Consider the following 26250-nt stretch of genomic DNA (forward strand, 5'->3'; position numbering starts at 1 on the left):
GAAGAAAGGAAAGTTCAGCACAAGCCCAGAAGCAGCAGCGAGCAGGCAGGAGATGCTCATGTCAGTGTCATTACTGACTACTGAAAGCCACCTGAAAATTAAATCTATTATTCAAGACGAATACGGCATTTTTCTCACACAAAGGTACTTTGGCCACTCCAAGTGAGCCTGGCATTCCTTTGGCTGCAGCTGTTGCAAGCTGGCATAAGCAATAACATCAGTGCTACTACAGAAAGTGAAAGGGAGCCAGTCCAGCAGACACTGGGAGCTCAGGGAGTGAAGGGCAGACTGACCCCAGTACTCATCCCTCTCTGAGATTCCCTCCTCTTCACGTTGTTCACATCCAGCATCTCCTTGTGGCAGACACCAGCACTGCAAAGCTGAAAAAAACCAGCTAGTTTTCCTTCCACACACTTAAAAATGATGTGGTCACCTCCCTGCCAGGACTAGATGGGATTTAGTGAGCATCCAGGAGTCCTGCTTGAGAAACTCACATGACAAATAAAACTAGCAAGAATCCTATTCATAGGCATGGAAAAATAAGTAATTTGTCCCTTTTTAATTGAAAAATGTAAAAAGGACTTCAGCTTTAAATAAGACATTTTGTACAAAGCTTGAGCACAAAAAAGTGAACACCAACGTGTCGTTATGTAAACACCACAAATGTTACTCATTTGTTCAGTAACGCACAGAACAGCGTGCGAGTTCCCTTTCCAGTGGGTGAGATTGCTGTAGCTGTTCCCCTCCCCTCAGACCTTACTGGAATACAGGAAACCCAGAAGCTTTGGAACATTTACAAGCTACAGTAGTCAGGATACATTGTGACTAAAGGATTTTTTTCGTTTTGTTTTTTCTTTAAGGGGTTGGTCATTTCAATATACAGAAGTACAATAATCTCACAGATAAATGAATGGCAGCTTGAATTAGAAAAAGCACCAAAATATTTAATATACATCTGGCACAAAATTCACAAGAAGTCAGTAATGGACAAACCAATGCTTTGCTTATAAGAAAAGAAAAACCTCAGACTGTACTTAATGCTCTTCTTCCAAAAGGGATACAACAAAAACATTGCACTCAGGATTGCTATCAAGTAAAGACAACCTTCTTTTCAACCCCTACTTGCATTGTGCCTTAGATTGCACATTCCATAAGATGCTGTTTCCATTCTGTTCCAGACATCAATGGTGAAAAAATGTGGTGTAAGAAAAGTAACTGTAAAACTACAAACCAATTCAGTAGATTGGGATTCAGTAGATGCATTGCCTTGAAATTTTCCCAATTTTCCTCTAGATCAGGTTTCAAATTTGGCTGCATCCCCTTGAAATAAAGATCCTACATGAAACAGAATTTACTCCAGCTGTTTTCAAGCATTACATTTACACAGCACTTCTGATACTGCTGTCCCAAAGAGGAACCCCGGGGCTGCTCCGTGACATGCAGCACATTCATCATTTCCCAGAGTGAGCAAACAGGGTTATCTCCTGGGTAAGTCTGAAAAGGCAAAACACCCCATGGCACAAAGAACAGCAGATGTGACCCTGCCCACCCGTGCTGGTTTACTGAGGAGCTGAGAGGCCCATCAGGCTGTGCTCACCAAAGCCGTAATCCCGTTGCTTCCTACACCGCGGTACCTCTCTGGGAGCGAGCACTACCACGTGCATTCCTTCCACAGAGAGGGACTTGAGGCTGAACTGGGGCCTCAAGATCCACAGGAAAGAAACAAGGCTGCACCAACCAGCACTCCCAGGCTGACCCTTCTCCCCACAGCCCATCAAGGCCTTGTGGTTGCTTCATGCCCTCAAGAGCAGCCAGTGCAAACCCCAGCAGCGCTGGCTCAGGACAGAATCCTGCCAGTCCCATCCACGGCTCCTGGCACTTGAGTTACTCAACAACTTACAGCACGAGGCCCTCCAACCCTCCTGCCAGCCCATCTCTTTTTTAAACACTATTTCAAACTTACAGATAAGAAACCAAGTGTATTTTTAAATAACTTTGTTTAGCATGACTTAAAAAGTCACAACTTCCAAATATGGAGCACTAATCTCTGAAGTTCTCTAATGTGTAACACACATGGGAGTAGCAGCCAGGCTTCAGCTCCACCGATCCTCTGTGCAGGTTTGCCACCTCTGGTCACACAATCTTCACTCTCACAGGCCCAGAGAAGAGCAAGAGTCAGCAGTTGTAACTGCATAAAATGGCAACATTCAAGTAAACACACTGCTTCAACAGTAGGCAACCTTTAGTCCAGGTATAATTTACAGGGGGGGAAAAAGAAACACTTTACAGCACAAACACTGGAGATGGATTTTTTTTTTTCCTGTGTGAGAAATGACACAATATCCAAAAAGGGCTTATCTGAAGAGTGCAATTATGCAAAGATAGAAACTTATTAAAAATTAAACAAAAAACAGTATTACCCTACAGAACCTGTTAGGTTTTCAAAGACTGAGGACTGCAATAGTAGCAAGGAACCGCTGCAATGTCAGTGATTTAAGGCAAGCTGTTAGGACAAGAACATACATGCTCTTTTTACCTTATTGTCTCACATCCCCCTGTTCTCTTGAAATACGTGCCTGTCCTGATAGTGCAAGAGGTCACACCCCAAAACCAGCCCTCACACTGAAAGAATCCTGCAGCAGCAACTGCTGCCACATCACACCATGGGGGATTTGCTGTGACAGCTGTGTTGCAGTTTGCTTTGGGGGAGGAAAGGAAGGACACAGAAGTGTTGCTAGAACACCCCCAAATGCATTAATGAACACAGCTGAGCACCAAAGCCACTCTGGCATCTCCAGTTCTCTTGAGAACACTCCAGCTTTACTCAAGCACAAGGGTTTTATCCCAAGCAGGATTCTGACCTCAGGGACAAAAAGGATGCATGTAGCCTTTGCACTATTGCAGGTCCCATCTTTGCTGGGTGGTTGCAAGTCCAGTCCAACATGGAACAAAACACAGTATTTCTGATTAAAAGAAAAATACACTCATGGCACTGCATCAGGTGGGTTCCTAAAGCTTTTCAAGGGCAAATGAAAAGGCTGATGGCTCCCTCTTGGGGAGCAGCTGCTCCACCTTCAACTCACTATCAGTACAGGCAGCCTGACCAGGGAGGAGGATGTGTGGTGGCAGAAGCCCTGAGCCACAGGCCACGTAGCTCTGCTCGGTCGCTCTATTGCACTCCAAAAGTAGCACCCGGGAGGACCAACTCTGGTTTGCAGCTTCACCCGGCCCCCTTCCAAAGGGTCCTTTGCATACAGGTTAAACACAGGATACCAAAAACTATGGCAAATAGATAATACTTAACTTGGGTCAATTAAAAAAAATAGATTACTCATCCAGGCATAAAATCCTGGGACCAAAGGATGGTAGCCTTAAACTATTCAAGTCTAAGAACAAGAGGTAGAGATACCTACGTACTTCATGGTGAAGGAGTTACAGCCTTCTTTGTCCTACAATCTCATTCATTTCACTTCAATAAAACCAAATTTTCACACCATAAAACCAAAGGTTCGATCTTCAATAGTCCAGAGAGAAAATGTTAACACTGGTGGGTTTGTTTGCACACAACAAAATTTAAGCAGACACTTTGCTTTAATACTTAGTTGAAAAAAATGTTTTTCTCCATATTGAAGCACTACCCTGAAGAATTTTGAGTTTCAGGTTGAGCATCCTCCTTTTTAATATGAAAGGCTAAATTTACATGCACACACTTTGAGCAGAGTGGGCTCAAGGGAAGAACTGGGTGCCCAATTTACTGAGGACCTTCTAAAAAAGGATCACACTGCAGAACACAAGGCTGCAAGACCCAGAAACTCACAATGACTATTATTTACCAAAGAATGGGAATGATGTAACCTCAGCCAACAAACTGCATCACAACTGAGGAGGCCATTAACTACATGGTGTTTCTTTAACTTTGTTGGGCTATTTTTGGAAACAAGGGTTATGTTGACAGTGTCACAAAAAGTCTAAGGTCACTGGTCAGTGCATAGGCCTGGGAACCACGGGTGACAGGCTAGTCCTGGATCCACAGGTTCTTCAGGCTCTGATGGACACACAGAGAGCCAAATTAAAGTCACCCAGTAATGCTGCCCCCCAGCACTGTCCACCAGAGGAGGGGCTGCACCCCTCTGCCACCAACCCAACCTCTCTGTCCTCAGCAGAGCAGCCTGAGCTCACTTCATGCTCTGAACTGTGCTTGGCTGAGAACTGTCCTGGCTCAGAGCTGATCCAGGAGATGTGCCGGGCCAGCCCGGGGGAGCAGCTCTCACTGCCACAGCTGCAGCTGCTTCTGGGCCACCTGCCAGACCTGTGGTCCTTTTACTAGGATTGCACAGTACTAAAAAGCTGTAATTCTCCATGTAGAATAGCACCAGCAGCAAATAAACTCACGATTTGGTATTCAATTCCAACTCATTGCCTCGGTCATGTTTATGGCCAGCTATGGGCAGGATCTTTCAAATCCTTACTTGAATCAATAGATAGGCTTTGACCTCAGAAATGCACCCACACAAGTAAAAATTAGCACAATTAAGCCTCCAGTTGATCTGGAAGCCAAATCTTAAAGGTGTTACAAGCTATAATATGGTGTAGGTTGTCAGTGTTTTATTACTAGGGGCTAAAGCTTACAGGAGTTGTATTTCTTTGCATATAAGAGAAGGCAGTAAAATGCCATAGACTGTGGATTCAGACCAGTTTTCCAGTACATTACTCCAACTATCTATATAGTTATCTATAGTTATTTATCCCAAGTTGCAGCAGATTGACTACATGCATAAAGTTTCCTAATGCATAATCTAATTTTTTTTAAAAAAAAATAAACAGTTGCAATGGTTTCAAGGATTTCATCAGCATCATTGCTCACTTACAGTCCTGTGCCCCGCACAATGAAGAATTAAATTATATAAAAGTGAAGAGTGAATGTATTTGGCCTGTTCCACAGATATTCACAGTTTAACCACTAAACAAGCATATTTTCAGAGGCTCCAGTATTATTAAAGGCTTGTCAGAGACACACACAAACCCTGCTCCCTCACCCCAGCATTACAGAGTCTGGGCAGTCTCATGTGGGACCACAAAACCACCAGACAATCCAAGAGAAGGTCTGACAGCCCCGCTCACTGCCAGCACTACTGAACAGCTGAACCTTCAGCTCCTGCTTCAGGACTTTAAAACTGACACAGGTCTGGTTTGCATTCTGTAAATGGTAATTAAATTAGGCTAAAAATAAGTGTTACTTTGCTAGATAGATAATTTGGCAGCTTTTGCAAGTACCCAACACAGTGGGTGGAGTTGCTCCTGTCTGGCTGGAAGTGGCAGAACAAGAGCAGGGCTGTCCCCCAAACTGAACACGTGGGACCTCAGCCACTGGTGATGGTATGTCCTTCCCCCAACAGGAAACCAGATCTTCCCTTCCTGTGTGATCACCTCCGCCTTTAAAAAGAAGCTGCATTACATCTGATACATTAAAATGGCTGAGCCTGATGCACTACAGGTTGATTTCCTCACTGCTGTCCACATTCCAACCACAAGATAAACACCTTCCTTAAAGAGCTCTCTCCCTCATCCTTTGCAGCTGCTGCATGCTACAGTGTAAATCAGAAGCTGCCATGAGCTGGTTATGCACTGGCTGCCATTTGAATAGTTACTCTTCACACTCTGGACATTTCTAATTTCCTTTAGGGGATTAAAAAATAAGTGATGAACAAAGCATTTAATAGCTGAATGAATGTAGAGTCTCAAGCTTACAAATACAGTCTTCATTTACTATCAAATCAGTCTCCATTTGGAACTTTTCCTACCAAAGCAGCCTCTGTTGGGGAATTTATTTTAGTCTTTTAAAAATAACAGCATCAGCAAAAGTCTCACCATAAATTCAACGATTCTAGCACGAGTGCTTTGGCCTGCTTTGCTCATAAAATTAGAGTAAGGTTTTGCTGCCAAACACTTTTGTGCCACAGAAAGTTAGAGAAGCAAGGACAAAGCTTTGGGTGTATTTACCCATGAAACAGCAACTTCAGGGCTCTCCTGCAAAGGGACAGATTCAGCTCTGTCTAAAAAAAACACATTTGTTTTCCACAGCTTGTCTTCCAGCAAGAGCAGCATGGACCAAATTCTCCTTTTATTAGATGAAAGGGATGCTATCTGTGGCTTGTGGGTTTGTTTTTAAACAGTTTGCATTACCCACATTTTGTTAGTGATTTATGACCTCCAAGTCAAGCTATTGCAGGGCTGCACACCAGCAAAGCCAGTCCCAGAATTCGGGCAGATCCTACTCCTCTCTCTCCTAACCGCTGTGGGGCACAGCAGACATGCAAAGCATGACACCCTGGACCTGGTGACAAGCTCACCACTTCAAACCTGTTTCCCTTTAGCTTTAAAACCCTTATAGCACAAAAACCATTAGATGCTATGGATGACTGTCCAGGCTTTTGTTTTGTTTTGTTTTCCAGCTGAAGTTGGTTTATGATCCTGAAATGCATCTCTGAAAATAAAAGTTGTGTAACAGAAGTATATCAAATTCATTAAGCCAGCACTTGGCTATACAGAAAGCCTTGGCAATCAATCCTTTTACCAAAAGGTGTAAAAAAGTTGACATACTAAAATTAAAAAAGGTAGCATCAATAACCAAAAAAGTTTCAACCAGTGTTAATAAAACTCCCTTTAAGTCACAACAATTTCAACAGGCAAATAGTCCCAATACAGGCATTGTAAAATAATAAATTGACTTCTATCCAAATATTATCAAATCAGTCTAAAAATGACTCATCTACACTGTTGTCATTAAGAACACATTAAGAATTCACTTTGTCATCAGATGCCAATATTGTTGCTCCCGAAAGTGTGGAGTATTAACTGCAATTTAGCAATTAAACATATGCTTTAAAAAATTGGTTCGTCAATATTAATGCAAAAGATAGTTCCTTACATAGAAGTACTGTGCTTGCCAGACAAGTAAGGTAATACTTTAGGTATAAATCAAACAAATTAAAGCAGAATTATACCACAGTTTTCCTTGAAGACTTAGGATTTGTGTGTTGCTTCTGTCAATGTTTAGCAAACTTAAGAAGCAGAACCTTTGGTTCTTTTAGTCAAGTAAAAATATTCTCATGTAACCACAAAAATACAACTTCCAGAGAAAATGGAAGTCCATCAACAAGTCCACTTTCAATAAAACTGAGGTAGTACTGCTCTTTTATTATGTGAATGTGTAAAGAGATTTAGATACAAATCGTCATCTACCACTCAGTTGACTGACAGGTACAGTAATTTTATAAAACAATCCCAACATTTAGTTTGAAAGTCCAAAAAAGGAATGATCTGGACTCATTCACTAGGAGTTAGCTCAAAATGGGAATTAGCCGTATTACAAAAAGCTGTTGCTTATGTTGGTTTTTAGAGCCTTATTATCCAGGATTAATGCATTTATAGTTAACACTGCTGTTCATCTTGGTATAAAACCTTAAAATTATTACAGCCTAAAATTTCAACAATGTAAACAGCACTACACACAGTACAGACCTGCCCTGACAGATGTAGTATGAAAAACTTAATCTGGCACTGTATAATTTAGCAATGTTAATTTAACCTAACTAAAAAGATCTACATTGTGCAAGAAGTATCAGACTTACTTATACTAATCTGAAGTCTTAAAAAAGAAAAATAAAAAAAAATTAAAAGAAAAAAATAAAAGAAAAGCTTAACTTGTAGCCAGGGCCAAATATTTCAGGGCAAGAGTAAAAGGAATAACCAAAATTAAGAAAGTGCCTAAAACATGATACAGCATTTTAGAGCCCTTTCAAAGACAAGGCAGAAAAAGGTGTAAAGTAGAAAAATCTGGAGCCTCGGTAATTTCCAGAAACATCCAGAGTTTACATTTCGTGAAGGGCAACAAGTTGCTTTTGTCACTGCTGCTTCACCACCGCTAAGTCTGTTCGTCCACACACAGGCCCTCTGTGTCCGAAGACTGAATACATTTGGTTTCCTCTTCCTTTTTCCTTCGCTCCATTTCCCACTCCACAAAGGTATCAAAGAGACTCGGCCAGGCCTCGTCCTCGCTGTAGTTGCTAAGGTCCGGTCCAATCACCTGAGTAAAATTTAGAAACATGTTCCATGTGTCCCGGGAGATTCCCTTGATTCCTGAGGGGTTCTTGATTAGGAAGTGTAACCACTGGTCCAAAATAGGGGGCTTGTTTTGGGTGAAGACTAATTTCCAAAGGGCAATGGCTATTTCCCGATGTAGCGACCTCTGTCCTTCTTCAGAGTCCAGGCCAAACTGGAAAGTGAAACGATAGAGATCCTTGAATTTATCCTCCTGCTTGGCTTCGTTTAGGAGGCTGGGGAACCTTGCACAAATGCCATCAATGCTGTCTGCGTTTATTGCCTTGCAGCCTTCAAAAAACTCCTTCCTGTCAAGCAAGAGAAGAGAAATTAAAGTGAGCCCTTCCCACCGACCCTGCGCACCAAACATGTCCCGTCTCCGTTCAGCTACATCGAACCGAAGAGGATCGTCTGGACAAGACAAGGTATACCCTCGCTCAGCACCAGCAGCACAAAGATTTTGGCAACAAAAGCTACTGCAAAGACAGTTCCAAGGCATTCCTTAAGACCTTGGGATCACACACAACCCCCAGGTCTGCTGGGGCACTGCTAGCATTTGAAGATTCTGCTCTCTGGCTTTTCTGGACACCTCCACCTCCTGGAATGCCTTTCACATTAAAAACTGAATCTAATTTACCACAGATGAAATTCAGAATGTTTGAAACTAACATATTTACCCCAACTTGATTCAATATTTCCCATGTCTGAATGCCCATGCTCTAGGTGAGCTGTTTGCAAGGGACAGAGCAGTTCAGTTCTACTTTTGCTATGGTTTTTGGTCGCTCTTCCAGCCTGCAAAAGCAAAGGGGAGCCACTGGTGTCAGTCAGCAAGGCACTGATGAAAGCATGGAAAGGAGCACAGCATCCCAGGGGCTGCAGCACAATGTATGGACACTGCTCTGAGAACCAGCCCTATACCAAGTGGCCAAGTGGGACACCTTGAGCTCCAGTTTCTCTGATGCTTGGGAGCAGGTGATACAGCCAGCCAGGAGAGCCTGCAGGCTGACACAAGATGGGCTGGAGGGAAGACAAGAGATGGAGCAGCACTCTGGAGAACAGACCATGATGGAAGAAGTCCATCAGCACTTGTACCCTAGAGCATGCCCATCAACAAATACAACCTCTCACCACTAGATTTGTCCTCTCCAAGGAAATTAAAACCATGTTAATAATACTTAGGTAGTTGTGCACAATCACAGACACTACTTACAATTCCTTTACCATCTTAGCAAATACCTGTGCCGTCAGCCTCCAGTAAATCCACATTTGCATTCCAGAGTAACTCATCCTTTTGACACACACCCACAGCCACAAAGACTCTGAAGGTGCTGTTCAGTGCACAGCAGAGGCTTGGGTCAAGGCTCTTAACACCAAAGTAATTTTGAAAGTTATAAGCTCAGTAAAAATAGGCAGCATTACTCAAACCAATCTAGATAGACCAAAAAAATAAAAAATTCCTTCTCTTCATGCAAGTCCTTGTAGGCAGTCTTCACTTGCTCTTACCTGGACATTGCTAATCAAGCTGGGGTAGGCTGCTGCAGTTTGGGCTTGCCTGTTGGCTTTGTGGGGGGAGTTTTAGCCATTCCATTGTTTCCTGTAGCATCACACATGCTGTCAGCCTGCTGACTGAGCCCCTTGTCCAGAAGGGCACACAGCACGTTGAATAGCAATCATTTGTCAGCTAGTATGAAACAGCTACTGGTGTCAAAAGCCACACATTTCCTTCCCCCTCTATGCTTTAACAGGATTACTCTTGGAAAAAGACATTAACTGTAACACTGGTTGGACAGGAACAATTCTCTCATTCTTTCACAGACTGTTAACAGAGTTAGTAGTAATTACTAAAGAATCTCACACTACTTTAAAGGAAAAATTAATTTCACTGTCCAACCTCATCACCAAGATAATGCTGGGTACAGTAAATTGCTTTTGGTAAATCAAGAATAAATTAATATCTACAGAATCTCACTACATTGTTCATCACTAGCAGCATAATGGCCAAAACCACATCTTCTGAAATCCAGCGTGAGGGGAAGGGGAAAAGAAGACAATACAAAGCTTACCTTCTGCAGTGGTAGGAATTAATTTGATCAAAATGCAAGTGTTAGAAGAAATAAGTAAGTGAAGCTAATGAGGCTGTCTCTCCAACATACTGCTGACAGGATATACTTTAACATATGAAAATAATTACAAGTTCTACAAGAACTAACCTTGTAAATTTGCACATGGTAGCAGCCTGGAATTTCCAAGCCAAAACTAGTACTTTAAATTCAGTGGGATCAACACAGAGGTCATTGCAAAATCGTTCCATTCCTTCTTCCAGTATGGCATCTTCCCGCTCGTCCTTATACCTCCTGAATAACTCCCCAATCCTTTGAAGAGAAGATTCCTCTGCACTGCAAACAGAGTCTTTCTTTGTATCTCCAGAAAATGTCGGAGGCTGACTGGACTCTACAGCAGCGTCTGTTTTCTTTGTCCCATTCACAAGAATGTCTCCTGAAGCCTTCCCGCAAGCAGAGCCATGGTCATCTTTGTGGACTGCACTTCTCTTGCTGTGGGACTTGCTGCCAGATTCTCTTTCCCCATTTTTGCTGCCAAGCGTAGAAGAAGGGTTCTTGCACTTGGTGACACACTGGCCCATGATGTTCAAGCCCAGCTCCTAGCGTGGTCCCCCTGCCCTTGGACACCCTCGCAGCTGCTCTTCAACACATCTCACCATGCCATTAGCAGCACTCAGCTAACCTGAAAAACAGTTTTATAGTCAAACTGCTGTCTCTCTATAAAGAATATTCGAAGTATTAAATGTGGGATAACATTTGCCATTAAGTAACCGACTTCAGGATATTTAAGCTTTGCATACTGAAAAGGAGCAGTGTACACAAGGCTGGAAAATGCCATAAATTTCAGGCAATTTCAGGCTGTTTTACCTAGAAATCAGTGCAGCTCACTCAGTGGCTACACTATACTAACGGGTCCTAATAAAGGAAATTCCTAAAATTCTTACTGCAGCATAGGTTACAAAGAGGTTGATTCATGTACAGGCTTCATCATGACAGACTACTCTAACCCAGAAATATCTTAAGGGAAATGTTTTTTAAAAGCATACCCACATATATATAATAGACACTGGAACAAAGCAGGGAAAGGAGGACAGGGACACTGATGGCACAACCTGGCAGAGACCTAAGCATTGGATCTAGACTGTACCTTCAGCAAATCAGCAAAGGGGCTTCTCAGGGAGGAGGGGAGGAAGGGGCTGGGTTTGGGAAGGAGGCTGGTTTTGGGGAGGAGGAAAGAGTGAAAGTTGTGTATTTGTTTTTAAACAGTTTGGAATCTAGATTTTGTACTTAAAACATACACAGACTGTGTTTACAGAAAGGAGGCAACACTTCTTATGCAAGAGGGTATTCAGAAATTGTTCATTGTTTCAAGTGGGCTCCTCCCTTCAGGTAAGGAGACAGACAGGGGAGGGGGCCTTCTTAATGAAACTTCTTCAGACAGACACACATGCAGATAAGAAGTAGTAATTCCAGTTCAGAGTTGTTTTTTTTTAAATAAAAATTAAAATGCCAAAATTATTTCATCATACTCTCTTTTTATAAATCACAAAGCCCTGCATATTTGGAAAACATATTCTACCCACAGGAAAGGGATCTCCAATTTTCACTGTTAGAACCAAGCTAACACTCTGACACTGCCCTATCAGCCACACCAAGGACAGTCTGTTTCTCAGAAATGTCAGCTCCAAGAAAGCAATTGCTTATCATAGTCCTCCTTTACCCACTTGTTTGCATTTCACCTCTGTTGTCAGTTAGGCAAAAGCTTCAGACATAAAAATTGTGTCTGCCTTGACTTTGTGTACAGCTTCCAGTTTAGAATTAGAACAAGCAAGAAGAGAGATAAAAAATTTAAAATAAAGAAATTCAACAGTTCTCATGTCGGTTTTACTGTATTCTTTCTTGGGCAAAGCTTTACTGAGACTGAAGGCCTCTTTTAAGCTGTAAACCAACAGCAGCAACAAGAACAGATGAATTCTCAGATATTAGGATTACAAAAATAAATCTTCTCTCAGCCATTATAACTGTTTGGACAAAACAGCACGTGTGCAGCTTCATGAGCAAAATATTTTGCCAGTGGAACTACAACAGTCAAGATATGCTGGTTTTGACTACCTGTCTTCCCTTTCCCTCCCCAGTCTTTTTTCTTAAGCACATAACCCACACAGGAAACTAGCAAATACTTACTTTTTAAGCAGCCAAAGGAAAAAAGGTATTATATATTCTTTCATCACAATGCTTTAAAGATTAACTTTGCAGCATCATTTTTATAGGCAAGCAAAGTTTGATTTAATATATTCAAGAAATTCTCAACAATTTGTATTAGAAAGGATTCATAAAAATATGCTTGTCAATATAAATGATCCATGAGACAATTTCACTGCTCCTTAGTACTTCACAGCTCTGTGAGTTGCGAAGCACAGCCTGGCACTGATTTCTGTGCTGCCAGGTGCCTGAGCAACATCATCCTCTCCAGTGTACACCAGTCATTATTTCATTACACCAAAACAAACAGGATATTAGTAGGCAGTGTAAAAGCTTCGTGATTAACTCCCACATACCAGCTTTCCTTTCTCCCCCCCATCTTTAAATTAATCCAAATTCAAATGCTCAATCTACACTAATTCTTGTCCTTCCATCAGTTTCTCAGAGGCAGCTAGCACTAGACTGGACAAATTTTTCTTAAGGGAGAGAAGAATGAAGCTAAAAGAACAGAATAAAAAATCCTGAGTACAGACCAGTATTAGAGTTTAAAGCAGAGTTTAGGTAGTATAGAAAACTTTCTGCTCAAAGATGTAACAGCAGTTATTAGCTATTGATGATTTGGAACATCTTTTCCCTGTGGAGGAAGCTTAAGAACAGCTGCCTATTAGTGAATAGTACTTTCCTCTAAACTAGTCTAATCACACACATCGTAATTGACATATTAATCCAATTCACTTGAGGAATCCCAATTTGAAAGGTTTTTTTTAAAAAAGGAAGTTTGCAAGACTGACATACTGTGTCCATAATCTTCCTAATAAAAGTGACTCATGCTGTCATGCTTCCTAAGCAACAGCTTGTATTAATGATGATAACAATCTAATGTTCAGGTTTCCAAAGTGACATCACCAATGTGATGAAACTGATGGGTTTTAAAGTCATTTGCTGTCACAAAAAGAGCACTATAATACACAGAGGGAAGATCTGCCAGCATTATTAGACACCTGTATGTAAGGAGGTGTCTCACCAGCAGTTTCCAAAAAAAACCAAGCCCAGTAGCATCAAGCCCTAGAGGGCAAGTTACCCACCTCCCTCACATCATACCCCTCTAACAAACACATTTTCTGTACTCCTACTTGCCTTACAAAGAGTTGAATGCTGCTCCCGAACAGCCACTGCCTAGGCACTGCTCTTCCCTGCAGTAACAGAGTTCTTCTTTCCTCCTCCCTGCCAAGGAGCTTTTCAGAGCACAATCCTACTCCTTATGAACAAACACTAGAAGATACTGGTGTACAGTTGCTGCAATTCCTCACTTTTCTTCTGCATGAAACTTGATGCCATGTGCCAGATCCTTAGAAGCATTCTACCCCAAAAATAGCAAAACCAGCTTGGAAAAAAAAAAATCCAGACTGCATCCGCTGGCAGCTTGTGCATGTATCTGGTTTTGTAAGAGAGAAGTCTTTTGGCACTCCATCAGTTACCCTTTTGTAAATTGCCTTCGCTGAGCTGGATCCACTTCACTAACTAGTCACCTCCGCTTCCTACGTGACTCAGGTTTCACGGCATGAAAGGAACAAGAGAATAAGGAAGGAGATAGAAACAAGTGGGAGAAGCCGGCCCTTTTGTTAAGGAAGGCTGGAGAAAGGATCTAATTGCAGCATCAGGAGCTGCAGTGAAGCCAGAGCTCAAGGAGTGGGAGAGAGCACCCTCAGGAAGGTGAACAGAGCTGTGTGTTTGGCTGCAGAGCAAAGCCAGTCTCCCAGAGCACAAGGACCTGCAGAGAGATTTCTCCCAGCTGGATCAAGAACTACGAGTAGAAAGTTCTCGTGTACCCAAAGGTTACGCTGGATTAGTGGCAAAGCATCAATTCCCAAAAGGATCAGTTCCCAAGTGCAAAATTACTAAGAGGCTTGTACAGCATAAAAGCAAGACATAAAAGGCAGCAGTGACCACTACTTTTGCCATTCTACTAAAAAGGATCAAAATTCAGGGCTAAGGTTGGAATGTGCTCAGCGCTGCAGGATGCAGTGCTCCCAAAGAAGTCTATTACTCAGAAAAGTATTGAGCAATGATCTCCAGTACATATGAATCACCAAGATGCCCATGAGGCCATCTTCCTCTTGCAAAGCAGAGATTCACAATGACATTTTCTGCACCTTTCTAGAAAGGAGTCAGCAGCTGGGAACACAGGAAGATGAGTGCTGGTGAATACAACCAGCTAAAGGAAAGTCACCCTCTAAGAACAAAGGATGTGCAGAGCCATATGGCCCCACACATTAAATGAAAACCTAGAGAAGATTACAAAGGCCTTGGCTAATGCTCGATGGGGCTTTTCGATTTGGTGGGGGTTTTGTGCAGGACTTTTTTCAAAGTGCTGTAAGGAATTTGCAGCATTCTTCCTCCATTTTCAAGTGACCAGATCACACATAACCCAAAATTTGAAGGGAACAAAACAAAGTGACTCAGTAGCAACTCTCAATACAAGCACACCGTGGCACAATTGAAAACAGCAGCAATGAAATGGGGGCGGGGGGGAGCTGGCAGGAAGAGAGAAGATGCAAAGGAGATATTTAAGTAACCCTGTATTTTTCTATAATGACTGATGTTATTGTAGTAATAGAAATTACTGGATATGTCCAGAGACTAACAAGCAAAACAAGCATTATGCTGTTTAATAAAGTGTTGCATCAGAAGGTATTCATAATGAGTTTCAAAACACAGAAAGTATCAAGAGAGTAGAAGAAAAAACTTTCCATACATTCAAGAAGATCTCAAAGACAAATTTAGGAAATCTCATAACAAAAGGGGAGACAGCTCAGCCAGGCATTAAATCCCTTTTCAAGTACCACTTCACCAGCTAAGGCAAAGACAACGTAACTAGAGCTTAACTAAGCCTCAACCCAGCCTCAGCTTTTCACAAACACTTGAGCATAGTCTAAGAATTTTACAGAATTTCACTACGCATTATCTACCTTTTAATGGACATGGGATACATGACTTTAAAAACAGCTGAGAGTAGGGAACAGTATCATGGATGCCCTGCCTGCTTCCAACTGAACAGATACACAGAGCTTCCCACTGGGGAGGCAGGAGAGGATCACTGCCACTGCTGAAGCAGAAACAATTGCTGCTCTAACAATTGTGCTGGACAAGTGATCTTGTAAGTAAACATCTAATACTTACATAGTTTCAGCTACACAGGGAATCATTCCAGTAGCTTCACAGCTTCCTTTAAGCTCCCTGGGTTCCACATAGAATGCTGGAAGACAAAAGACCACACAAATCTTTACATTTAGAAGAGGCTATGAAAACCATGCAGGGCACTGAATCATTGAGAAACAACGGTGTATTTAATAAAACCCTTTAGAGCCAAACTCCATTTGTTCAAAGAGTCATTTTATAAAAAACTACTTCACTTTTTTGACTTGCAGAGTAGCATTAACACCATTAACTCTGCATTGTCATATAAACCTAAGAACAGGTACTGAAAACAACAGACAAATTCAAATGTTTGTTAGGAGTAAATACACACTTCCGGATACTTTCATGGCTTTCAGCATGGGAGAGTTAATTCCTCATTTCATGCACTCAAAGCAAAGCAGAGGACATGCTATCACTGTCACTGCATGTTAGCTGAGCACTGTTTAATCTGTGAATGCCAGACAGCTGCTACCTAGCAAAGCATAATTTGGGTCTGGAGAGTAATTCTCTTTTTTCATTCTCTAGCACATTCTTTTCCATGTTTGTTTTCCCATGTTCAGTCGAGCTGGCTCAACTTTGCTTCTCTTAAATTCACAGCTCTGCTGTATGACTAGGAACCTCTGAAGAGAAGAAGACAGACGAAGGTATGTCTGGTTTGTATAGCAAGAGCTGCAACTGCATCCCCTAGTCAACACACCTCTGTATCTGATCTAGTAGAAAAACACAACAAACAAGAAATCTCTGGCAAGGCTCCCCTGCTCTACCATACTAACAGAAACACTAAAACATCTCGTTTTTACAGCTCTTAGTGCATCTAGGAAGCAGACAGGTGATCAAAAGCTGCCTTGCTGCATATTTACCTTTTACATGAGATTTACTTCCTAGGAAACAAGCAGGAGCATTAGCTTGTTCAGAGCTTCCTTCAGCAGAAAGAGGGGGGTGAATGTAGAGAGACAACCATGAAATAAGGTCTTGTCACACATGCCAATCTTCACATGAGTTTGCCCCAAACCTGAATCCTATATGTGGATTAGGAAAATTTGTCTGACACATAAAACCTAGTTCAGACCAAAGCTGTAGATAGAGCTTAAAAGCCCCAAACATTTCAAAATGCCTGGAAACTCTGGAGTGATACTTTCACTCATATACAGACACAGAGCAAAAATATACACTGAATCATTTTTAGACATTCACTGTTGAGATGGAGACCAAAAAGTCTACTTCACACTGAGTTTGATATACTCTGCTCCCAAACTTCATCTTCCACACAACTAACCACCCTTTTTCCCACCTCCATGGCTTCACAGCTCTTTTAGCAGACACTCCAGTGGGTGCACAGCCACCAGGCAGCTTAACGTGCAGGGGAGCAGACAAGCGTCTGACTCCCTCACAGTGGAAGTACTAGCTTGAATTTCTTCCTATCTGACCCTAGCATCCCATGAATTTCAGGAATTTAAGACAAAGTAACATCTGGCACATCTATGTTAATTTGTCTTGTCCTCCTGCATCTAAATAATTCCTTTTATAAATCATAAGGGAAGAACACAAGGTGCTAGTGCAGCCACATTTCCCAGGAACTTGTTAAAACATCTTACAGTTCACATTTTGAAAAATCATTGTCATGGCAACTTTTTGCAATAATCTACTTTTCAAACATATTTGTATTTCTTTGGAAAAGATCTATGATCCCATGATCCACAAAATCTACATTTCCAGTTGGCTTACTGCAGGTACTGGAAGCAAACACTTACTTCAAGTTCAAAAGAAGCTGAATCTGATGGAAATCAGCCCTACCCAGCAAAAGCCACTTTTTCAGGTTGTTTGAAGTAATTTCCATGTTGGCTGACCTATACACACATGTACACTGACTGGAGCCAGAAATTTGAACATGTTAGAACCTACAGCTACAATTCTTCCCCTTCATTTATATTTCTGTTCTTCCAAGTTGTCCATTTAACCTTTTTAAAAATTTTAATGTAGTAGCATGTGCAACCTTTGACAACACAATTACAGGATATGGAACAAAAAGTTAGTATGAGTTAGCAGTTAACAGATCAAGCTCTTCAAGGCTCTATTTAAAGGCTGTCATAGCACAGAAATGCACTGACTTAATCCTAATTCATGTACAGTGAGTGCAGCAGGGGTGGAGAGAAGCATCAGAACGTTGGTGGCAGAGGTTTTGGTTCAGTCCCTGGGCCAGAACTACAAGGTGTAGCTGCAGGCTGTGGTCACCAACACCCTTCACCCTGTGGTGCTGTTACAGGACAGTAACTCAGACAACACCCTGCACTGCTCATTAGCAACCCCTCAGCAACCCACGGGGAAATAACTAACTCAATAGCGTGGACCCTTGGGATGATGGAGGCCTTTGTTTTGCTCACCTGCCTTATTTGTACCTGTGTCTAAGCCCCTGGGACTTCGCTCTCCCAAGCACTGGGCAGGAGGATCACTGCAGGCCCTCCATACCTGCAGCAGCTTTCCCAGAGGTAAGAGCAGGCAAGAGGTAAGATTCCCTGTGGGGAATCAGTGAAGGATCGATGGTCTTGTTTCCCTCTTCAGCAGGCAGAAATTGAGAGGATCAGCTCTACACCTGGAAGCTTTCACTGTGCACTTCAGAGTTCTACACTACAGCACCAAGCAATTGGTGCACAAATGTTACAGCATAAACCAAACCTCAGTCAAAGCTAGCATGTTATGGAAACTCCTTATTTCAAGTCTGAACCTGCAATGAAACTTTCTCAGCAGAAGCCCTCTGAGTGCAGCACAATAGCACATTATGGGCTCTCAGGAGCCCAGATCACACCTCACCACATCCCCAACCAAGCTCTGTGCTAGCACCTGTCTGTCACGCTGATCTGCTCCACACCACTGCTGTACAAATACGTTTATGCAAAGTTACTCAAGAGGAAGTCTAAAAGCAGGAAAGTTATGCAGCAATTAGTTAAAATGAATTATTAGTTTGTGAGGCTTCCTGCAGTTGGAGAACCTTTCAATGAATTACAGACTGTAATGGTTTTGTGGGCAGATACATGAGAACTTTACCAATCTGTTCCAAACCAAGATAAAAAAACTATTTCTGATTACCTTTGAGCTTTGGAAACAAAACAGCTTTAGAAACGTGATCAAACTGGGTAATATTTGTCTCTGTAGAACATGCCTGCATAGAGTAGAAGCTAGTTATACAGACACCTGAAAAGGCACCACACAGAGCTCTGGCTCTGCAGAAGGCTACATGGCAGTCTAGGGGAAAACCAAGCCAGGCAACAGCTATGTTGGAAGCCTGAATACTTTCTTAAATGAGAAGTGGACTTCTCTGACAAAGGTCATACTGGGAAAGCTTTACTTTGGGAGGGAAGGCCAGGTACAAAAATTTAAAAAAAAAAATAATCAAGAATAACTTCACCATATTTACAGTCCATAATGCTGGGCCAAGTCTCAGGGCCAAGAATCAGAACTATCACCAAATCTCTTCCTAGAGGAACACTCCCCTCCAATCACCAGGATGCAGGCAAAAGTCTCTTTACAACACCTGAGCCTTGACCTAGTGTGCTGTCACGCCAAGTGCACACCTTACTCATTAAAGGAGATTTTTCCATTCAAGATTGGGCAGAAGAAACCTGCTTTCTGCACTCTTGAAGAGCACCCGACTCTGCATGCACTCACAGAGCCTGACACCACATTTCACGTTCAAAGTTCAACAAGTAGTCTCAAGAAAGAGTGGAACAGATGTTTCAGATCTGTAGTTCACTGTGTGCAGCTAATTGTGTAAGGATAGCTTAAGGAAAAATGAGTAATAATGTGAAAAATGATTGGCAGAGGAAGACTAAGGAAGACTAAAGCACCTTACTAGTTTTTCTTATGGAAGATACATTCCTTAAGTAGCTTTTTCAGCAGGTACAAATGCATCATCCTTGAATTCCTCCCTTCCCTTTACATTCTCTAACCACGCAATACTTTACTTAGTGATTACTTCTCATTGTTTTTCCATTTGGCCCCATTAAAAAGTTTTCAATTGTTTCCTATTATGTGCTTCATCTTACTTATATTAGGTGGGTGGAATGATTTGTTAGGATTATTGTATTTTCAAAGAACAAACCCAAGTCCAGTTAGCTAAACAGAATATAATTTTAGAAGGGTGCCTTCAGGTGCTTTTGTAATGTAAATAAATTAATGAACTAATTCATGCAGCAGCGGTACTTGTTTTGAGAAGTCTATTTAAGCTATGAGCAAGACAATAGACAGAGGGGAAATCAAGACAGCCAAACAACAGGGCTGCTCAAGATCATGCCATCAGTTTTTAGTAAAGCTGAAACCAGAACCCAAATCAGATTCCATCCAATTCCCTACCTCATACATACGCAGATATGAACAAACTCATTTATTTTGCTGCACATAATTCAACCACCTTCAAAAAACAAAGGTTCAGTCACTGAGGAATTTATCTCCATTTATTTAAAAACTACCAATATTCCTCTTCTCCCTCAAGATCCTTGTCAAAGGCCATACAAGGTCCAGCATGTACAAAAAAGCAAATAATCTTCTAATGAGAGTTTGTTTTATTTCCTTCTTCACATGCAAAGGGTGGTAAAAGAATAATCCTTCAGTATTTTTCCAAGGTACACTGTAACTTTTGCACAGTGTGACAGACCTTTAACACCTCAGTATGTATTATGAATAATTAAAGCAGCTCATGCCAGGGGAAGAGCTACCCTGTGCTGACACAACCAGTTCACATCTCTACAGCGAAACTGCAGATTATGGGACCAAAAGAAATCATGGCCCCTGGGTACCTGACAGAGATGCATTCTACTGAAAGCATCTGAAAGTAGCTGTGCTGCAAATATTTACCTTACCCTGGCTCAATCCATCCTGCAAATTAACCTATGGAAAATTGCAATTCTCTGCAGCCAAACCAGAAAAACTTTGAAAAACCACCTCGGTCTACAATCTACTTGGCAACGGAAAGAAAAACATTTACTTTTAAACTGAGCTAAGTGTGCACAGATTTTCTTCTATACTGAGTTCAGCTATCAGACTTCACCTTGGAAGTGCCTGAGGTGCCTTCAACAATTACATTCAGCAGAATATAATTCAGGTATATATCAAGTGACTCCTGTAATAATAAGATATGCTTTAAACTCATTGTGCTAAGTGAATAACGTCATATTTCTTACTGTTCTCAGCAATGAAGAAAAGACAGCAGTCAAACAAAAAAAAAAGAAGTCCTTCCACCAGCTCTGGCTAACAGTCTCCCTTCTCCAGCAGAAAGCAGCTGCAAGAACAGTGACCCACACAGCACCTAACACTGAAGGAACAAGTTTAAAGACAAGAGCCAGATGACCTCACAAGATCCCTGTTGGCAGCAGATGCTCATAAAGAGTTTACAAAAGGCTCACTGGCCATCTCCATGAGTGTAACACAGTTTACAGGCTGCCAGCCAAAACAATCATCCATTGCACACAGCTGTGTAGGACCCTCAGTACCAGCTGACCACATAAATACCAGAATCATATCTAAGTTATGTACAACAAATTGTTCTAAGTGAAAACACTGACATATGAAAGTGCCTTAAGAGTATATGCTTGGATTTTTAAACTGACTGCAGTTTCTAAAGCAGAAAATACACGCAGCCACCTGCAGAAGCCCTGATTCTCTCCCCTGATTTGATTTGCAACTTCCCTATTTCAATGAACAACACTGAAATACAACATTTCCCACTGTACAAAGGATACTGCAGTATTTTGATGCTAACTGTATCAGTAGCTTCAAAAGAGCTCCTTTAAATACTTGAACTTGGTCATCAGTTGTAACAGACTCTCACCTCTCCCTGAGGAATCTGCTGGCAGCTTCAACCAACGCACTTTTTTTTTTTCCTAAATTTTCACATAATCTTGATTTCTCTTGACATCCTGTGCCCCGCAAGAGACCAAGTGTGTAGGTATCTATCCTGTGCTTCGTGAGACATAATCACTAACTCCAAGCACAGGTAAGTGCTAGAAGCTGGAATACATCAGACCTTGGGCACTCCAGGCCACCCATTTATATGCTGATCCAGAATACTCAGGGCTTTCTGTACAGACTTGTTGGCAATGAAAATATTGAACAGTCAGCATATGACCAAAACCAAGAGCTAGGACATTTGTGTTTGTGAGTCTATTACTAAGCTACACATGCCTCCCATAATCACAGGCGCTAAGATGATTTTCTCCCTTCTTTTCCATTTTAAAACAAAAGAGTAAGACTGACTGCATCACAAGTTCCAAAGTTGCAGGGGAAAAGCATCACACCAAAAAAATTCAAAGAAAGAACTAAGAGCTGTCACTTTCTGCTACTACATGGATGCAAAAATAAGACTGGTATATTTTAGGAGTACATAATCCTTTTGGTTCAAAAAAACCCACTTATGTTCACTAAACAGGAAAAGTGAGACAATAAACAACTATGACTGTCTCTGGCAGTCTGACTTTGTGGGAATAACAAACTGTGACAGGAGGTCAGGAACAGCATTCTCACATTTTGCAAAGTAAGTTTTGTCTTTCACAAAACAGATGCTGTAGACAGAACAGCATTTATAACCATTCTTTCTGAGACACCAGAAGATTATACTAGCTTACTCTCCTTACTGGAATCCTGTCTCACCACCTATGCTTTTGTTGGTTTCTCTACAGTTTTCCTACTTCTGTAAAATAGTTCTTTAATACTTACATCTAAGTAGTCCCCTAACTGTCATTCTTCTAGCAGCAAAACACTGCAATTAATAACCTTTAACTAAAATCCAGATTTTCTTCTTCCTTTAATATGCAGATCATTGGACTGGAGAGCTGCCCCCCATGACACATGGATAAAATGGGGACATAAATGGGTGAATTCTCAGATTATATTTTCGGCAAGAGGCTTTGGTTCCCTATTTGCTTTGTTATGGTCAGCACTGAGATCAGAATGTAAAAGCATCACCACATTATCACACCAAAGCCACATGTGACAAGAAGAAAGAACCTCCTCATGTGACCACAAAGAACACTGGCATTTGTGCAGGAGAAATCAGAGCTCCCCTTGGTTTGCCAACCCCCACCTGCCTGGGGCTCTCCCATTTGATCACCCACATCTCATCACCAAGAGCCGAGTAGATCCACAAACCAACCATCCACAGGGAAGGGGGAAGCCAAGGTGCCAGTGAGCAATGGGAGCACGTCTGCAAGTCTTGGATTTCCTGATCACTCCCTGGGAAGGTTTCGACCCAGATCTGTAATTACCTGACTCAAGCGAGAGTCAAAAGAAAAGGGGGGAGGAGAAAAATCACTGACTGTTTCAAAAGACACACTCGAGGCGACTTACAGTACAGAAGACAAGGAGTAAATCTGCACAGACAGTTTACCTGTGTCACATGTTTACAAGGGGGTAAATTGAAGTTGGCACTTTACCAGAAGGCAACATTTGCCTTGAACATTTGCCACGAAATTGCCATTGTTTCAAAGTCAAGTTACTATGTCATTACTGCTGGGTAACTTAAGAGTCAAGTACACAATTAATCCATGTCACCAATGCACACAGTCTGCAAAACATTACAGCCATTAATCTAGTATTTTTAAAAAGGAGGAAGGGGTAAGAGACAAAAGAACTTATTAGACTTCCAGTAACCAGAAGACAAAGCCTATTAGTCAGAGGCAAATAGAGGAAAGGAAGCCAGCAAGATAAGATGCAGACCCCTAGGGAGAAGTAGCCAAAGAGAAGGAGTCCAGCCAGGGAATTCTGATGAAACTGTTAAGGGGGTTCCCCCTTATCTTTCTGTGACTACCAAGTCCCTCGAGTGTTTACAGATTGTTCTTTCAGCCTTCCAAGAATTCTGGCTACCAATATTCAGCTCCTTCTGTATTTTTGAGGATGAAAGAAAGGACTCTTTTTCTAACATCCTATGCTTCTATTTTTATAGTCTCGTCTTACTCAGAGCAGAGTTTTCCTGTTACATTCACATACAGACCCATGTGCCTAATGGAACAATACTGTTTCTGCAATTTGCAAGTTCTTACAAACTGCCAAAACCCCATCAGGATGTATTTTATAGTGTTCCAAGGCTCTAAATTAAATTTACCAACATTTCCCTGGAACCAATAAAGAAAATCAAGTGCTTCAGTGTGGGACAGATCTGAGCAGTGCTGGGGCACTCTCACTCCTTCAAAGCTGCAGCCATGCATCTCTGTTATCCAAGCTGTCCATGCATTCCTTTCTGCCATGAGGAAATGCAAGTATAGAAGCTGTGTCTGTCCCCTCCTTCCATCCCCTTTCCATCTACTTTATACTCCACTGCCCCTAGGTACATACCAAACACAGAGGATTTCTTCCTGTTTCTTAAGCTGAACCAAAGCAAGCAGCAGAACCAAGACCCTAACTTATCCACTCACAAATTTATCAGAACACATCTTAGAAGTCTGTCAAACTGTCTGGCAGTCCTCCTTGTTCAATATACACTTCTTCAATTAATTTCAATGAGAATCTTCCAAAAGAGCTGTTCTTAGTTTTCTCTCAAAGACACTCCTTGATCTGATTGTCTTTTTTCAACATAGTTCATGCTAAATGGAAGCAAGATGTAATTATTAATGAATTTCCAAGATGAACAAATTATAAGAACTACTGACACAAATCATTGAGAATTTGCTATGAACACAACAACATTCAACTTTAAAATAAAGCAAGAATCTGGGCAGAAAAGGCACTTAACACAGCCTTGAAGATCCTGATTAAATGAGCTGATTACAACTCATACTGCAGGCTGTCAGTCTCACAAAGAAAGCAGCCAAGTAGTACCAAAGCTGTAAGTTCCCCTGTTATTACTTGTATTACTTCTTTTTTTTTTTTAAGAATTACAGTATTCATGCCTACATACAACTTGCTATTAGGAAATAATCAGAGTTTTAGAAATCATTACAAGAGCTAGTTCTTGCAGTAAGTTTGTAAAGTCAGTTGCACTCTGCAAATCTGAACTAATTCAATACAGATCACAAGCTCTCCTTTTTCTGCTGATGTGCAGAAAACCTTTGCTTCAGACTGTGAGCTGCCTGTCATGTAAAAGTGAATGTTTTCCACAGATCACCACGACATACCTGTGTAGGGGAGACTTTGAAGACAAACTACAGAACTGACAAGAACATGAGGTCATATCTCTTTACTTTCACATGCGATCTTAACTAAGGGACTTGTGTTTCCTTTTCTGAGGATTACCTTTCACCAGGGCAACATGCAGCAGTGTTCAGATGCAGTCAAGGGATACAAGTACTCAGACACTCTCTCTTCCCATTGCTGTAACCCAAATAAAACACTAATACTACTGTAGCTACACACTACCTGTTTAACAAAGAGGTTTTTAAACGTGTAAGAATTTGTTTAGATAATGTCTTTTGGTCAACTGTTCTCTCAAAAAAATACAGACCATGCCAGTGAGGCCAGTAATTTTCAAAAAGGACAGATAGTTCTGTGCTTTTTGTTTGTACAGCTATGCCCCTTTTTTTCAGAGCACTTGACTCATTACCCCTTTAAATTATGTGTCAGACACTACCATTCAAAAAAAAGTTACCAGCTGTGGATCAATGCTGTATTCTGACACTTGGCATCAGCCTGTTCAGTTATCAATGTAACATTTTGAAGGGCAGCATATCAGCAGTGTTAACTATTTAAAATATAATCAATTATTCTTTCCAGTAACCACAGCACTGATAGGATAGGCATATTCTTCCAACCAATATTTGCTCGAAACACTGATTATGCAAGTTATAATTTAAGTTGTTATGAGTAGCTTATTAGTACCACCACAGCCCCAGAGAGTGATTAATGCAGATTGCAGCTTGCACAGTAAGGGTAAACACGCTCAGGGGAGGGAGGGAGAGCTGAAGCAGGAAAAAATACTGGCTGTGCAAAGGGGGTATGTTCAGATAGCGAAAACTACCTTGGAAATAAATCACTTTACAGTTTATTTCTCTTTCTCCTGAAAACACTACGAACGTTCCCGTTCAAGCGTGACACGTGAGAAGGCTGGGCACGAAGCGCACCCGAACAAAGCAGCCGCTCTCCCCGGCCCTGGGGGGCTGCGGGGCCGCCCGCAGCGACCACCGTAAGGGACGTTTTAGGAGCCCGCAGACGGCACACAGCGGAACGGAAAATAACAGCAGAACCAAACCCCGGGGAGAGGCAGCACCGCCGCTCGGGGCACAGGGATGAGTGTGAGTGGGCACGGCCCGGCGGCACCGGACCCCACCGGCACCGCCCGGAGCAGCGCCCGGCCGGGACCGCCCGGGGCACCGTGGCAGCGGCTGTCCGGCAGCGCCTGTCCGGCCGCTCGCGGCGGGCTGTCCCGGGGCTGCAGAGCTGCGGCTCGGGGGGCCCTGACGTGAGGGGGAGGCGGCGGCGCGGGGCCCCCCGAGGATAACCGGCCCTGGCGGGGCTGCGAAGCAGCGCGGCGGCCACGGACGAACCCCACCGCCCGCACCGTCGCCCGGGCCGTGCCGAGCCGCGCCGAGCCCCGCGCCGCCCCCGCCGCCGCTCCCCCCGCAGCCCGGGCGGACGGGAAGAGCTTCGGTCCAATTCACTCACCTCCGCGGCGCCGAGCGGCTCTGCCTCCACCGCATCACTTCCGGGCGAGCGCTCAGCTGGCGGACGCGCCGTGACGGACCGTGACGTGCCGTGACGTGCCGTGGCGTGG

The 26250-nt window shown here is 42.4% G+C and overlaps 1 protein-coding gene across 4 annotated transcripts; it reads right to left on the reverse strand.

The window, feature by feature from the left end:
* Nucleotides 1–536: 536 nt before the first annotated feature.
* On the reverse strand, nucleotides 537–26233 carry DCUN1D3 (defective in cullin neddylation 1 domain containing 3). Of its 4 annotated transcripts, none has more exons than XM_033517920.1 (5): nucleotides 26142–26212; nucleotides 22702–22813; nucleotides 15543–15618; nucleotides 10311–10842; nucleotides 924–8408 (listed from the first exon to the last, which is right to left on the reverse strand). In XM_033517920.1, the coding sequence occupies exons 4-5, from the start codon at nucleotides 10739–10741 to the stop codon at nucleotides 7925–7927; spliced, it is 915 nt and encodes a 304-aa protein (XP_033373811.1). In that variant the 5' UTR covers nucleotides 10742–10842; nucleotides 15543–15618; nucleotides 22702–22813; nucleotides 26142–26212; the 3' UTR covers nucleotides 924–7924. The 4 variants fall into 4 exon arrangements, with proteins under 4 accessions (XP_033373810.1, XP_033373811.1, XP_033373809.1 ...); XM_033517918.1 differs by having other exon boundaries at nucleotides 22660–22813; XM_033517919.1 differs by lacking the exons at nucleotides 22702–22813; nucleotides 26142–26212 and adding an exon at nucleotides 22664–22685 and having other exon boundaries at nucleotides 537–8408.
* Nucleotides 26234–26250: the final 17 nt, after the last annotated feature.

Source organism: Parus major, chromosome 14, assembly GCF_001522545.3.
Source record: "Parus major isolate Abel chromosome 14, Parus_major1.1, whole genome shotgun sequence".
Lineage (NCBI taxonomy): Eukaryota > Metazoa > Chordata > Aves > Passeriformes > Paridae > Parus > Parus major.